This window comes from Danio rerio, chromosome 5 (genome assembly GCF_049306965.1).
Source record: "Danio rerio strain Tuebingen ecotype United States chromosome 5, GRCz12tu, whole genome shotgun sequence".
Lineage (NCBI taxonomy): Eukaryota > Metazoa > Chordata > Actinopteri > Cypriniformes > Danionidae > Danio > Danio rerio.
This window is the reverse complement of record NC_133180.1, coordinates 42,063,244-42,077,582: the sequence shown is the minus strand read 5'-3', so window position 1 is coordinate 42,077,582 and position 14,339 is coordinate 42,063,244. Positions and strand designations below refer to the sequence as shown.

Genomic DNA, 14,339 nt, shown 5'->3' with positions numbered 1-14,339 from the left:
TTGTCCATTGTAAAGATAATTCAACTGTAGACAAATTGGCAAGATCTCGCCGCTGTTCACAGCCAAAGCAGGTTCCAGCCAATACCATCCCTGTCACGGACAGGAAACTCAAGGCGCCCCATAATCAATATGCATTTCACATCTCAATGGAAGAACAAATTCCTTCCATGAAACAGTATCCGTTATATTAGCCACCATGGAGTAAAACAACAGAGGCAGAGACATCCATCAAAACTGGGCTGAAAGGGTTTCCTCATGCGTTATTCTCTCCTGTAAAACCCACGCCGGTTTGATACTCGCTCAAAGATGAGCTACACGCCCCGGCATATTCCCATGTCCAGATGTAAACATAACCTGAAACTCAAGCACTGAAATATGCAACGCAATGCTCGATGACACGAGAACCGGTCCAAGAACCACAGACACCGATGTTCAGTCGCCAGGCTCACAGCAGACCCTTCAAATGGAAGCAGATGTTGAACTTCTGAGGCATCGCATCGGTGACCTAAAGTGCTCCGCTGGTAAACTAGTGCAACACACCCACTTTTCCAAGATGTTCTTCATATCCTTTCATCATCGATCATAAAAGCATCAAAGTGCTGCACGAGAAATCTCCAGGCCATTCAGGTTGCATGGGTGATCCAAATGGGTTCCAGCTATCAGAGGACATTCCACCAATTCCTCTTCAGTGGACAGATGGAGGAGATTTCGCACTAGGTTTGGGCTTTGGTTAAACGGATTGCAGACTTGTAACATGTTCTAATCGAGCCACTGATTGTGGCTCGGTTCTCGTGACATGCACAGTTCAGTGTGTTCATATGAAATATCCATCACACGCTGCATGATGGAATAGGAAATTTTCGTGCATAAACGCTGTTTGATGTACTGCCAGGATTGTGAAACAGATTCCTCTCCTATCATCAACTAGCATGTGATGGAAAGAAATTCATATCAGTGAGGCACAAACACACTGGCTGGTATCGGAATAGTGATAGATGTGTTGTGAAGTCAAAAGAAGAAGAAGAAAGAATTTAAATGAATGAAACTAAAATGTACTCTGCAATAGGACCTCAGTGATTTTAATCCTTGTGCTTTGAATTTATTGAGCTGCCCAAAGTCATCATAAAAATGTCATATTTAACATATATTTTTACATGAATATTTCCTGATAATAACTACCCAAAAAACATTTTAGCATTTAGAGGTCAATGGTTACAAACTACATTTATTTTGAAGAATTTTTGTGCAGTGTCACATATAAAACTACCAGTACAAAGCAAAATCTGACAGCCATTCCATTACAGACACATAATTCTAATCATTTTATACTACGTGGCTTCTGAATGCTTGATTCTGATTGGCCGATGAACAATTAAAAAATCTAAACTTTCAGTTATTTTCAGATAAACACATGGCTGAAGTAGTTCAAGCAGGTGAACTAAAGAAGCTAAAGTTGTACAGCTCTATATTACTTTGAGAACCTTTTGGATTATTAACTTGAGGTAAAGCAGCCATGTGCATTCATTTTGTGACAGTTTTTTGGCCTCTTGTTAATTACACTTAATTCATTTTGCCTGCAGTGCTCTCCTTGAAACAAAAAAGCAGGAGGGAAAAATAAATAGCTTGTGCCACAAGTCAAACTTAAAAAAAAAATAGAATTGTTACAAATGTAATTTGAAATTATTTAATTAAATTGTATTGTTTTATATTTAAAATAACATCGAAGCATGCATAAATGTATGACTTTTCGATTTGTTTCATGGTGGAAATATTTTTCTTGAAATTCCTGAGTGAAATCATTTTTGTGTGTTATGCAATAAGAATAAGGTCAAATATGTATGAAAAATCTATATTAACACAACCAACATTAATAATAAAAAATAAATATAAATAACAAAAATGTCCATAAAGTTGCACAAGATTGTATTCTAATCTGCGTCCAAAAAAAATGAAAGAAATTTAATTTCAATAGAGCATTGGTGCCACCTAGTGATGTGTTTTATTTTTGAAGGTCCCTGGACCTTTGTATTTTTCAGATTTCACAAGAATTATAGATTTTACACTAAGGCAGTTTACTGTGACAAATAACTGATTCATCAAATTATTGACACTTTAACTCAAGTCTATGTGATCATCAATTACGACTAGTTTTATTTCGATCAAGTTTTATTAGATTATTTTGGTGTTTAGTCACAGAAATTAAGGTGAAATAATGAAAATATGGGTCATTCGGAAATTATTAAATTCTAACTCCAGTAAATCACATGGCAGTAACTTTATGCATTTAGGCATGCAGACAATGTCAAGACGATCTAGTGCAGTTCAAACCGAGCATCAGAATGGAGAAGGGTGATTTAAGGGACTTTGAATGTGGCATGGTTGTTGGTGTCAGACGGGCTGGTCTGAGTATTTCAAAAACCGCTGATCTACTGGGATTTTCACGCACACCCATCTCTAGAGTTTATAGGGCAATGGTGCTCAACCCGGTTCCTGGAGATCAACCTTCCTGCAAAGTTCAGCTCCAACCCTGATCAAGCACTTGATAATTACAGGCAGGTGTATTTGATATGGGTTGCAACTGAAATCTGCAGGGAGGTCGATCTCCAGGAACAGGGTTGGTCACACCTGGTTTATAAGGTTTCTCTAGAGCAGGCATGTACAAACTCGGTCCTGGAGGGCCAGTCTCCTGCAAAGTTTAGTTCCAACCCCTATCAGACACACCTGGGCTAGCTAATCAAGCTCTTACTAGCCTTTCTAGAAACATCCTTGCAGGTGTGTTGAGGCAAGTTGAATCTAAACTCTGCAGGTCACTGGCCCTCCAGAACAGAGTTTGGACACCCCTGCTCTAGAGAATTTTGATGAAAAGCATGAAAGCATGGATCCATCCTGCCTTTTATCAATGGTTCAGGCTGCTGGTGGTGGTTTAATGGATTTTCTTGGCACACTTTGGGCTCATTAGCACCGATTGAGCATTATATTAACACCACAAGCCTACCTGTGTATTGTTGCTGACCATGTCCATCCCTTTATGACCACAGTGTACTCATCTTCTGATAGCTACTTCCAGTAGGATAACACACCATGTCATAAAGCGTGAATCATTTCAGACTGGTTTCTTAAACATGACAATGAGTTCATTGTACTCAAATGGCCTCCACAGTCACCAGTTCTCAATCCAATAGAGCAGCTTTCAGATATGGTGTAATGGGAGATTCGCATTATGGATGTGCAGCTGACAAATCTGCAGCAACTGTGTGATACCATCATGTCAATATGGACCAAAATCTCAGAGAAATATTTCCAGTACCTAGTTAAATCTATGCCATGGAGGATTAAGGCAGAAGGTAAAAGGGGGTCCAACCCGGTACTAGTAAGCTGTATCTAAGTGGCCGGTATATATATATATATATATATATATATATATATATATATATATATATATATATATATATATATATGTATATGTATGTATGTATGTATATGTACATGTGTGTGTGTGTATATATATGTCAGGCATATTTAAAACAAAAACCATCTGTTGACATATTTGAACGACGTTGTGCAAAATAAATATGAACATGTCTGAAAACATGGTGCCTTTTTGTTCTTTCCTATACGCTCTAAATGGCAGCATACTCATGTTTGATTTATTATTTGAACGACTAATGAAATGACTTTCAAACACAAATAAAAAAATTATTTTAGAATAAAAGATCCTAATTACAACATTTCGAATAACATGCTACCTTTATATTCAATGTTTAGGTTACTGTTTACCAACACAAATGACAATGTTTTCACTTCAGAAGATTATAAAATTATTTGGATGAATAATCCTGCTTGTCATTCACATTATAATTATAGTATTCCTGCACTATTCTTGCACTAAATGTAGAAATAGTTGGAATTGCTTGGTGAACCAAATCAGTAAAATAGTTAATACCAGATATAAAAATAGATACAAGAGATAAATAGATGGATTTTATTACTACAACACATGGACCTCACCATCATTCTAAAAGTTGTTCACACTGTGGTCACCTCCTACAGAAACCGCCTGAATAATGCTTGCTTTGCACGCAACACCATAAACCATATTGTCTCAAAGATGTGCTGGCAATACAGTGGCTACCATGATTTAAGACTGATTTAATTTAGACAGCAAATGCAATTGATGCAAGATGGCTCTTCTGGACAGTCAAGTGAAAGGGCTGTTTTTATTCTGGAGTCTGGTCTATGTTTGAGTGGGTGTACGGACCATTATAATTCCTGCTCCCACGCGAAGGCAAGCAAATTACACACAAACACTCGGGACTGGACACAACAAGCATCATGAAGTGCCAAACGCCTTCATTTTAGGTCATCCATTACTGCTCTGTTTATTGTCAGGATCATACAACAACTTTGAGTTGGAAAAATTCTATTTTTTACTAAAGGGAACATCACAACATGGTAAACATTTTTACAGAGAGTAGGTGCAGTTCAATGAAATCATACTCGGAATGACACGCTGAAAACTCTAAACCAAGAAAAGCCTTTATTACATCGGCAGAGCGTGAGAACACTGGCTATCAAACTATTAAAATAATCACCCACACATCAACATTTAACAACAGACAGTTGGAAATAAACAAAAACCAAAACCAAAGAGGTGTCTTTAAACTTTTCACACATACTATCGAGTCACAGGAAACGTTTGTTAAAGCCCCTGTGTACCAAAGTGCAGAACTCTAAAAAGAACCAGCCAATCATTCACTTCACAAAGACATCTTAATATCTTTTAATTGCATCATCGATGTCCGACATTTGTTCCTTCAGCTGACTCCACTGCTCAGGGTTCAATGAAATGCCTGAGGAGAAATTCAATACAACGGATCAAGCAAAATTAACCACAGCACAGAAATCAAAGGAAGCATTTCACTGGCACTTGTGGATATGTGCTCGACTAAGATTTTAAACAAAAATAAGCCATAAAAATTTGTGGGCTCTGATTACCTTTTTTTCCAGGCTTCATCTCACCAGCCTGATCCATCCAATACTCTCGGATGTCGATCAAGACCTTGCCTTTAAAATCCCTTACACTGACGTATCTCAGTTTCCCAATCTGTCACATTTCACAACATGGAATGGACAAATGAAAATTCATATGAGCACCAGTAAATAACAGCTCTACAATTAGTCATGCTTTACTTTTGATTAACAAACACTAAAGCACTGGCCCAGTTTACACCAGTTTTTTTTCTGTTTTTACCTTTATTGAGATAGGACGGTGAAGATTTTACAGATAGGAAAGTGTGGGGAGCAAAGATAAGGGATGGATCAGCAAAAAACCTTGAGCTGTGTATCGAACTCAAGTCGCCGTCAGTACTTTGGTGCTATATATCGATGCGCTAACCACTAGGCTTTTGGTGCTGACCACCTGGTTCTAAAGTGCTAGATCAGTGGTTCCCAACCTTTTGCTTTGGGGCCCCCCCCATGAACATATACAAACATTGGAGCCCCCCCACCATATAAATACACACGCACGCACACACATATGTACTGTATATATATATATATATATATATATATATATATATATATATATATATATATATATGTGTGTGTGTGTGTGTGTGTATGTGTGTGTGTGTGTGTGTGTGTGTGTGTGTGTGTGTGTGTGTTTGTGTGATATTAATATATAGTAATACGTATAGAAAATATTAATTAATCAGTTTTAACTTGTCTTGGCCTTCAATAAAACCAAAATTTAGGTAGGCTTAGTCATACTGTCTAATCTTTTTCTTCGCCTCTGAAGAATCACTGCATTTACGTTTGTCTGCCATTTTTGTTTTGATTTTGCCTTTACGACACGTTGACAAGCAGATTGCGCGAGTGAGCAAAATTTAAATAATTATTTAAAGTTATTTATTTTAATTATTTTCACTATTATGTTGGAATTTTAAGCATGTGTTTAGATTTTTTTTGGTACTTAAAAATACATATATAATAGTAGGGCTGCTCGATTTTGGGAAAAATCATAATCTTGATTATTTCGGTCATAATTGTAATCACGATTATTCAAAACGATTGCTAGTTAAAGTCAAAATTATTAGCGCTCCTGAGATTTTTTTTTTTTATATAAATATTTTCCAAATTAAGTTTAACAGAGCAAGGAATTTAAACAGTATTTCCTAAAATATTTTTTCTTCTATTTGTTTTATTTTAGCTGGAATAAAGACAAGAATAAAGCAAGATATATTTTTGATTGTCTGCAGAATAGACTACCGTTATAATGACTTGCCTTATTACTCTAATTAAGCCTTTGAACTGCACTTTAATCTGAATGCTTGTATTTTGAAAAATATCTAGTAAAATATTATGTGCTGTCATTATAGCAAAGACAAAAAGAAATCAGTAATTAGAAATGAGATATCAAAACTATTATGTTCAGAAATAAGTTAGTAAAATATTCTTTCCATGAAACAGAAATTGGGCAGGAAAAGGTTTGCTAATATTCAAGAGGGCTAATAATTCTGACTTCAACTGTATGCATACAGTTATTTTCCACCCTGCAAAGGAAAGAGAAATAAATACAATAGAATAAAAATATGAAACAAACTGTGCTTTAAGCATCTTCACTGTAAGAAAAACACTTTAGCTACAGCAGTGTTTTAGTCAAGAGCAGCGAGGGTTTTCTCGTTATGTTTGTTTAATAATGTTAAAAACAGGCGGCAGAAGGATTATAGCGCGCTGTATCTTTATTAGTTTCTCTTTCACGTCTTTTGATCCTCAACTCGTTTGTTTATTACACAAATGAGGGTTAATATAAATAATCACTAAACATCGCGTTTTGACACCTAATTGACCATTACAGCGCTCACGTTAAGATGACTTTAGATGTCTGCGCTCCTCTGCTCGTCTGTGTGTGAATGAGAGTGAATGCTGACCAGCCGCATGCTTCTGACTGCGTGATCGTGCTGCACACACACACAAGCACGCGCTCTTTCGCGCTTTTAAGAGCAACACGTGTACAACTGGAACATGATATGATACAATCATCATTTATCTTGATTAATGCTTTTTTATAATCGTTTGAAACCGAAATCTAAATCGGATTTTCGATTAATTGCAAAGCTCTCAGCTCCACAAAAATACCAAGAAACATCCTCTCCTCCTCTGTGCAAATACAGGTTCATGTGCTCAGTGATACTAAATGTGCACAATATACTGACACAGAGGAGAAGAAACTGTTGAATAGTCCTTTTTTTATTTATGTGCACACAAAAGTATTCTCATAGCTTGATATTGGTATTTTTCTGGACACTCTGGAATTCTACCAATTTAACCTAAAATTTCTTAATTTGCCTTCTGAAGATGAATGAAGGTCGCAGGGAACCACATGAGGGTGAGTAATTAATAACAATGATTTTGGATAAATTACCACTTTAAAATACATTTTCTGGAAATCAGAGCAGAAATTAAAGCTGTTGCTCTCCATCTCAAAGTTATTCCTTTTGTGTTCATACGTCACTCGTGCAAGCTAACTTTTTTGCAATATTAGATTAAAAGATAATAAAGTCATAATAAAAATAAATGCCGAACCTCTTCCTTAAAAAAAATGGTTGAAAGTGGATGAAAATGATGAACTAAAACAACAGCTTGACAAATGAATGTATTCATAGGGCTTCACTTTTTCCACATTTTATGTTACAGCCTTATTCCAAAATGGATTAAATTCATTTATCGATTCAAATTTATTACAAATAAAAAACCTAAATAGAAATAATAATACATAAAAAATAAAAATAATAAAAAAATAAAAATAAAAAAAAAACATTCACATGCACATTAGTATTTACAGCCTTTGCTGTGAATCTCTAAATTAAGTTCAGGTACATTCGGTTTCCACTGATCATTCTTGAGATGTTTCAGCAGCTTAATTAGAGTTCACCCGTGGTAAATTCAGTTGATTGGACATGATTTGAAAAGGCATACACCTGTCTATATAAGGTCCCAGGGTTGACAGTGCATGTCAAAGCACAAACCAAGCATGAAGACAAAGGAATTGTCTGTAGACCTCTGAGACAGGATCGTCTCGAGGCACAAGGCTGGGGAAGGTTACAATAAAATTTCTGCTGCTCTGAAAGTTCCAATAAGCACAGTGGCCTCCATCATCCATAAGTGGAAAATGTTTGGAACCACCAGGATTCTTCCTAGAACTGGCCGGCCATCTAAGCTGAATGATCAGGGGAGAAGAGCTCACTCTGTCTGAGCTCCAGCATCCTTCTGTGGAGAGAAGAAAACCTTACAGAAGGACAACAATCTGTGCAGCAATCCACCAATCAGGCCTGTATGGTAGAGTGGCCACACATAAGCCACTCCTCGCCTGGAATTTGCCAAAAGGCATCTGAAGGATTCTCAGACCATAAGAAACAACATTCTCTGGTCTGATGAGACTAAAATTAAACTCTTTGGAGGGAATGCCAGGCGTTACGTTAGAAGAAAACAAGGTATCGCTCATCGGTAGGCTAATACTATCCCTACAGTAAAGCATGGTGGCGGCAGCATCACGCTGTGGGGATGGTTTTCAGCAGCAGGAACTGGAAGACTAGTCAGGATAGGGGGAAAGATGAATGCATCAGTCATTTAGAGACATCCTAAATGAAAACCTGAGGTCAAGAGCACTCGTTCATCGTCCAGCGGGATGATCCAAAGAACACCGCCAAAATATCAATGGCGTGGCTTCACAACAACTCTGTGAATGCCCTTGAGTGGCTCAACCAGAGCCCAGACCTAAATCCTATTCAGCATCACTGGAGAGATCTGAAAATGGCAGTACAGTGTCGCTTCCCATCCAACCTTAAAGAACTTGAGAGGTACTGCAAAGAGGAATGGGCAAAAATTCCCAAAGATAGGTGTACCAAGCTTGTGGCATCATACTCAAAAAGACTTGAGATTGTAATTTTGAGGAAATAAATGAATTTCATCCATTTTGGAATAAAGCTGTAACAAAAAAAAGTGGAAAAGTGAAGCGCTATGAATACTTCCGGATGCACTGTGCTATTTAGTATCTACTTAATGACAAAAGCATCTTAACATCAGTAAATGTGACCATAATTATTTACAAAATCCCTTCAGAACCATTGTAATTACGCCTTTTCTTGAGTTTTTAGAAATACAAACACTAGAGGATGTTACATCTAAACTCATTTCCTAAATGCACATTCACACCAAGAATAATAACTGTGGACGATTATGATATAACTCCCACAGGTTTATATAGGTTAATGATAAGCATTGCACAGCTTTTTATGTGCTGCATATTCATCAGCGGGAAAAACAGGACCAACTTTTTCTTCCATTTTCAATATTCAGGTTCAATATTGTTCCTCTGTGTCATTGTCATTAATGATGTGGACTATTCTCATGCAATTCAGAAATTGTTTTAAGTGTATATTTGTAGCATTAGTATTACTTCTTATAGTGTTTATTCTTATAGTCTTCATTACTATTACTTCTTATAGTTTCTTGGTGTTAATTGGCATTATCCAGTCAACAGAAAAGCATCAAATTGCACTACAGATGAAAGTAAAAATACTAATTAATAGCTGTTTATCTTGTTGTCAACATGATTGTTTTCCATCTTTTAATGTACTATAGCTCTTAAGTAGAAGCTTAACGCTAATCTGCAAGCAAGATACCACCAAATCAATATTACATGGCTATGCATTTATTTGATAAGTAACCATCTAATGGACAGAATAATGTTCAGTCTGCTGTTTACAAGAGAGATGAAAAACTCAACCTGAAACATATTGTCGCTGCTTTTCTCGGTCTTAGCAGAGCCGCTCGGTTTGGAGGACTCTCCGCTTTTCTGTTTTTTAGCAGGCTTCTCAGGAGTACTTGGCTTCTTTCTTTTAACCTTAAGATAAGGAAGTTCAGAGACCAGCAGAACATTTCAGCAGCACACAAGTACCATAAATCACTTTACATAACACTTTTTAGTTAATTTTGATGCATTGACATAAATTAGGAGCTCATACCTTAGTTTCTTATTTATGTTTGTTTATTTATTTATTTAGTTGTTTTAATACTATATCAACAGCATCGGCTATATTCATGCCAACATTGGTAATACGTATTTAACATATAATTTACAATCAAAACAGTTTCTAAATAATCACGCATAATATAAATAGAACAACAACATCAACATTCACATAAGATATTTAAATTTGATCAATGATAAATATTCTAAACTTCATCAAGAAGACGACATCTTTTTAAACATTTCCCATGAAAACATTTCCTGAATAAATACATTCTCTAATTTCTCTGTAAATATACTTTCTATTAAAATGTGTTTTATAGTCTAAATATTCTAACACAAGTTACAAATATGTCTCACACCTTGGTTTCTGCATCACCATCCGATTCACTGCCAGACGTGGAAGAGAGCACCTCTTTAGACTTGGGCATTCTGTTGAACACAAACGAGCACAATGTCTTGCTACGAGTCAACACTGCCCCCACAAGGCCATTTGCACAACCCAACCATAATTTTACTGACATGACCCTTTACTTTAGGGGTGTCAAACAGCCCTGCACAGTTTAGTTCCAACCCTGATCTTGCACACGTACCTGTAAGTTTCAAACAAGACTGAAAGACTCAATTAATTTGATCAGGTGTGTTTAATTAGGGTTGAAACTAAACTGTGCAGAGCTTCGGCCTACAAGAAAGCGAGTTTGACACCTGTGCTTTACATTAACCAACTTCATTTCAATGCAGTAATATAATTAGTGACACCAGATTGTTTACCAGTGGTTTATATTATGCTCTGTTTAGAGTTTTGTTTTTGTTGAATAACAAAAGGAAGCAAAAAGCCTGGATCTCTGAAATCATTTTTGTCTCATGTTACCTAATAAAATTAGATAAGCTCTGCACAGATGTGTGTGTGTGTGTGTGTGTGTGTGTGTGTGTGTGTGTGTGTGAACTGTAAGGTGTGCTGAATAAAGGACATGGAGCAAAGATTGTCAACTAATGATCTTTCAAACTGACATGTCCTTTAACAGAGCTTGAAGATGTAGCAGCAGAGACACATAGACTTATACTTGAGAAGCACTGATAACATACTGCAGACATGCTTTCTGAGAACACACCGCTCTGATTAAATCACAACAAAATTATAGTACGGTATACTTATTAGGCATGAGACGATAACCAGTTTTAAGGTTTACCGCGGTTTGGAAAAGTCAAGGTTTTAAAACCACTAACATTTTCTGTTGTATCGTTCCTAAGGTGTATGGAAGTTTTTTTTTTTTTAATGTGTTGTAACAAAATCTGCTCTCTTTGGTGTTCATCATCACCACACTTTTTGATGTACCAAAAACATTTTCTAAAGATTTAGAAGAAAAAGTGAATTATACTTACATTTCAAATCAAATGTATTACATCATATATAATTAGGAAAAAAAGGATGCTGTTCCAGTTTTAAGTTAAAAACTAGCCTATTGTCATTTATTAGGCAAACACAAACATTCAACTTTTCTCAGTCACGCTGAAACAACAGCCAAAAGAGGATTCTGCTTGGTCTTAAAGCCTTCTTCAATGGCTATTTTCACAATTTTTTATGGCATAGCAGTCAAAATAAGACAAAAGAGCTTGTGTATGGGATAAATTCTAGACCTTTTGTCAGTGAGGGATGGGTCTTTCGAATCACCTGAACCCCCCCTTCTACTGGCCTGTTTACTGTTCCAAAATATTATAAATGTTTTCTAAAATTGAATATATTGTGTAAAATCTGGGAAAACTTGTTGTTTTTTACCAAGACATTTAAAAAGAATATATTATAAAGCAGCTATCACAATATCGCCAAACCCTGATATTTCTATCCAAGGTTATCATTCCATCAGTAACTTATAGGCCCATGCCTAATTTGCTTATATTTCTATTTATTTACTGCTTTATCCAGCAGACACAATCAACTAAAAAACCCAACTTTATTATATATATATATATATATATATATATATATATATATATATATATAAATATATATACACATTATATATATATATATATATATATATATATATATATATATATATATATATATACATTATATATATATACATTATATATATATACACATTATATATATATATATATATATATATATATATATATATATATATATATATATATATATATATATTATTTCCTGCATAGAGAATAACTATGCGACCACCTCTATTAAAATGTTGTACCACCTCAGCCTTTTGACAAAGACCCTGAGGGATGCTCAAGCACTGGTCATGTATTTAATTACATTTAATTTTAGCATATTCAAATCATATCTTTTATTTGACAAGGTTACAAGAATAATGCAATATGTGTTTGTTAAAGTAGCAACAAAATCATGTTCAGGATACCACCTCAGCCTAACTCTGAGCCAAGAAAATCCTGAGGACAGATTAAATATGCATCAAAATTTTAGCCATAGGTCTGTAGATGATGCTTGCTGTGATGTCTGGGGCTGAGAAAAAAATCATAGTATTTTGATCAGAATATCTTGTTTTGCTAGTAACAAAACAAAACAAAAAAAAAAAAAAAAAAGGAAAAAGAAAATCACGCTAGTTTAGTTTCACTTGAGTGGAAGTAATGGGTAAGGAAATTCTCATTTTTGGGTGAACTATCCCTTTAAATTTAGTTTAACCCATGTTTGTTTTTTTACTTGTAAAGTGTTGATAATGATCGATTTGCATGTTATAAATCATGAATGATCACTTATTTCCAGCTAATAATCTTAGATATTCTAACTGCTAAAAGACACTTACATATGTTGTACAACCTGAAGGTGAACCCTCCCTTTAAACTAAATAATAAAAGTTTTTGTTTGAATCATCTCAAAATATTATATTAAGTTACCTACAAATACTCACAGAACAGGTGTCACAAAAGGCTGCTGTGACCATTACTTTTAGTTACTGACAACAATAGTGTACATACAAACAATCCACTGTAGTAGGGTAAAAACGGTTTGCCAGGGACACTATCAAATATATTCATAAGAAATCAAAGATTTTATTAATTTAGATTCCAGGTTCTTCCTTAATATTGTCGGAACACTGGTTTATTACAAGCTGTGATAATTTTCTAGCCACATTTCCCAGCTGTAACATACAGCAGATATATAACGTTAGATATTTATTTTTAAGTCCTGCATTTATAAGAGCTAGCAGATGCGCAGCCAATAAAGAAATACTAGATGAGTGTCATGTTGGTAAAAAAGATGCAACATGAGACATCACTGAGGTTTCCCCGATCTAACCCCACAGACGAGACTGGACAACATTTAAGTGCTTAATTGTTAGGTTAACAAGACTGACTCAAATCAAACCCCGGGCTGACCGGGGCCTCTGCATCCTCTAAAACTAAGATGGAAAAATATAGGCCCTAAATAACACCTCACTAAGAAACGCGTTAACAGTATAACTCTCGTTTAATGCAATTATTCGTGGCTGTGCACTCGTTTAAGGAGTGCATTTCTAAAACAAGTTTAACATGAATTGAACGTGACTTACATGTAAGGTTGAGCAGTGGTCTACAACAGTCAGTCACGCTTAGCGGCGGGAAGTCGAGGAATCGAGGACCAACCATATGGCTAATAACATCTCAGAGAGCATTGTGGGAGATGTAGTTTTGCATCAATGACGGCATTGCGTCGGATTTTTACGGTGTATAAAAATTGTGAACCTAATGTTCTTATCTAATTTAAACAGATCTTGTTTGATACAGACTCGTTTTCACGCTTGTGTTTATCATATTTATTGAACATAATTATAAGTGTTTATTTAAGTATTTCTAAAATGATCGGTTAAGTAGTAAAGTTTTGAATGAAGTTCAATAATAACACACAACGGGAACAATAAAAAAAGTTGTTTTTTTAATAAATCTAAATCCAAAATAAAAAACCAAGGGGACAGATGTCAAGAGGACAGATCACACAAAAATTTAAAATTGCATTTCATTTTCTTACCTCAGACCATCCAGGGCATATTTGGTTCCTACACAAAATTAACCACGGCTTTATAATAGTAAAATTGTAGCCTAACAGTTTTATTTAGCATACCATCACTGATTGTAGCATGGTAAATTTATGAATAATCAACACTAACATCATTTGAGTTCCTTAATTGAGTCTTAATAGTTTCACATATAGTTTTAGGTGTGAGTATATGTGTCTAACATGATCACATCGGCAGGTCTATTACTCCTTTTTGTAAAAAAAAAAAACATCCAAAAAAATATTTGTTTGTTTGACTGACCTTTCAAAATGACTTTGGACAAAACTACA

At 35.3% G+C, this 14,339-nt stretch overlaps 1 protein-coding gene across 2 annotated transcripts; it reads right to left on the bottom strand.

The window, feature by feature from the left end:
* Positions 1-4,515: 4,515 nt before the first annotated feature.
* sub1b (SUB1 regulator of transcription b) lies at positions 4,516-13,624 on the bottom strand. Of its 2 annotated transcripts, none has more exons than XM_073950128.1 (5): positions 10,713-11,703; positions 10,393-10,584; positions 9,788-9,904; positions 4,996-5,104; positions 4,516-4,850 (listed from the first exon to the last, which is right to left on the bottom strand). In XM_073950128.1, exons 2-5 carry the CDS (start codon positions 10,552-10,554, stop codon positions 4,771-4,773), a joined length of 468 nt encoding a protein of 155 aa, XP_073806229.1. In that variant the 5' UTR covers positions 10,555-10,584; positions 10,713-11,703; the 3' UTR covers positions 4,516-4,770.
* Between the last annotated feature and the right edge of the window lie 715 nt (positions 13,625-14,339).

Coding starts and splice junctions, on each gene's coding strand:
- sub1b (XM_073950128.1), bottom strand. CDS start 10,554: ATGTCAGTAAAATTATGGTTGGGTTGTGCAAATGGCCTTGTGGGGGCA. Junction 9,905..10,392: donor ATGGTGATGCAGAAACCAAG/GTGTGAGACATA, acceptor CCTTATCTTAAG/GTTAAAAGAAAGAAGCCAAG. Junction 4,851..4,995: donor GATGAAGCCTGGAAAAAAAG/GTAATCAGAGCC, acceptor ATTTCTCCTCAG/GCATTTCATTGAACCCTGAG.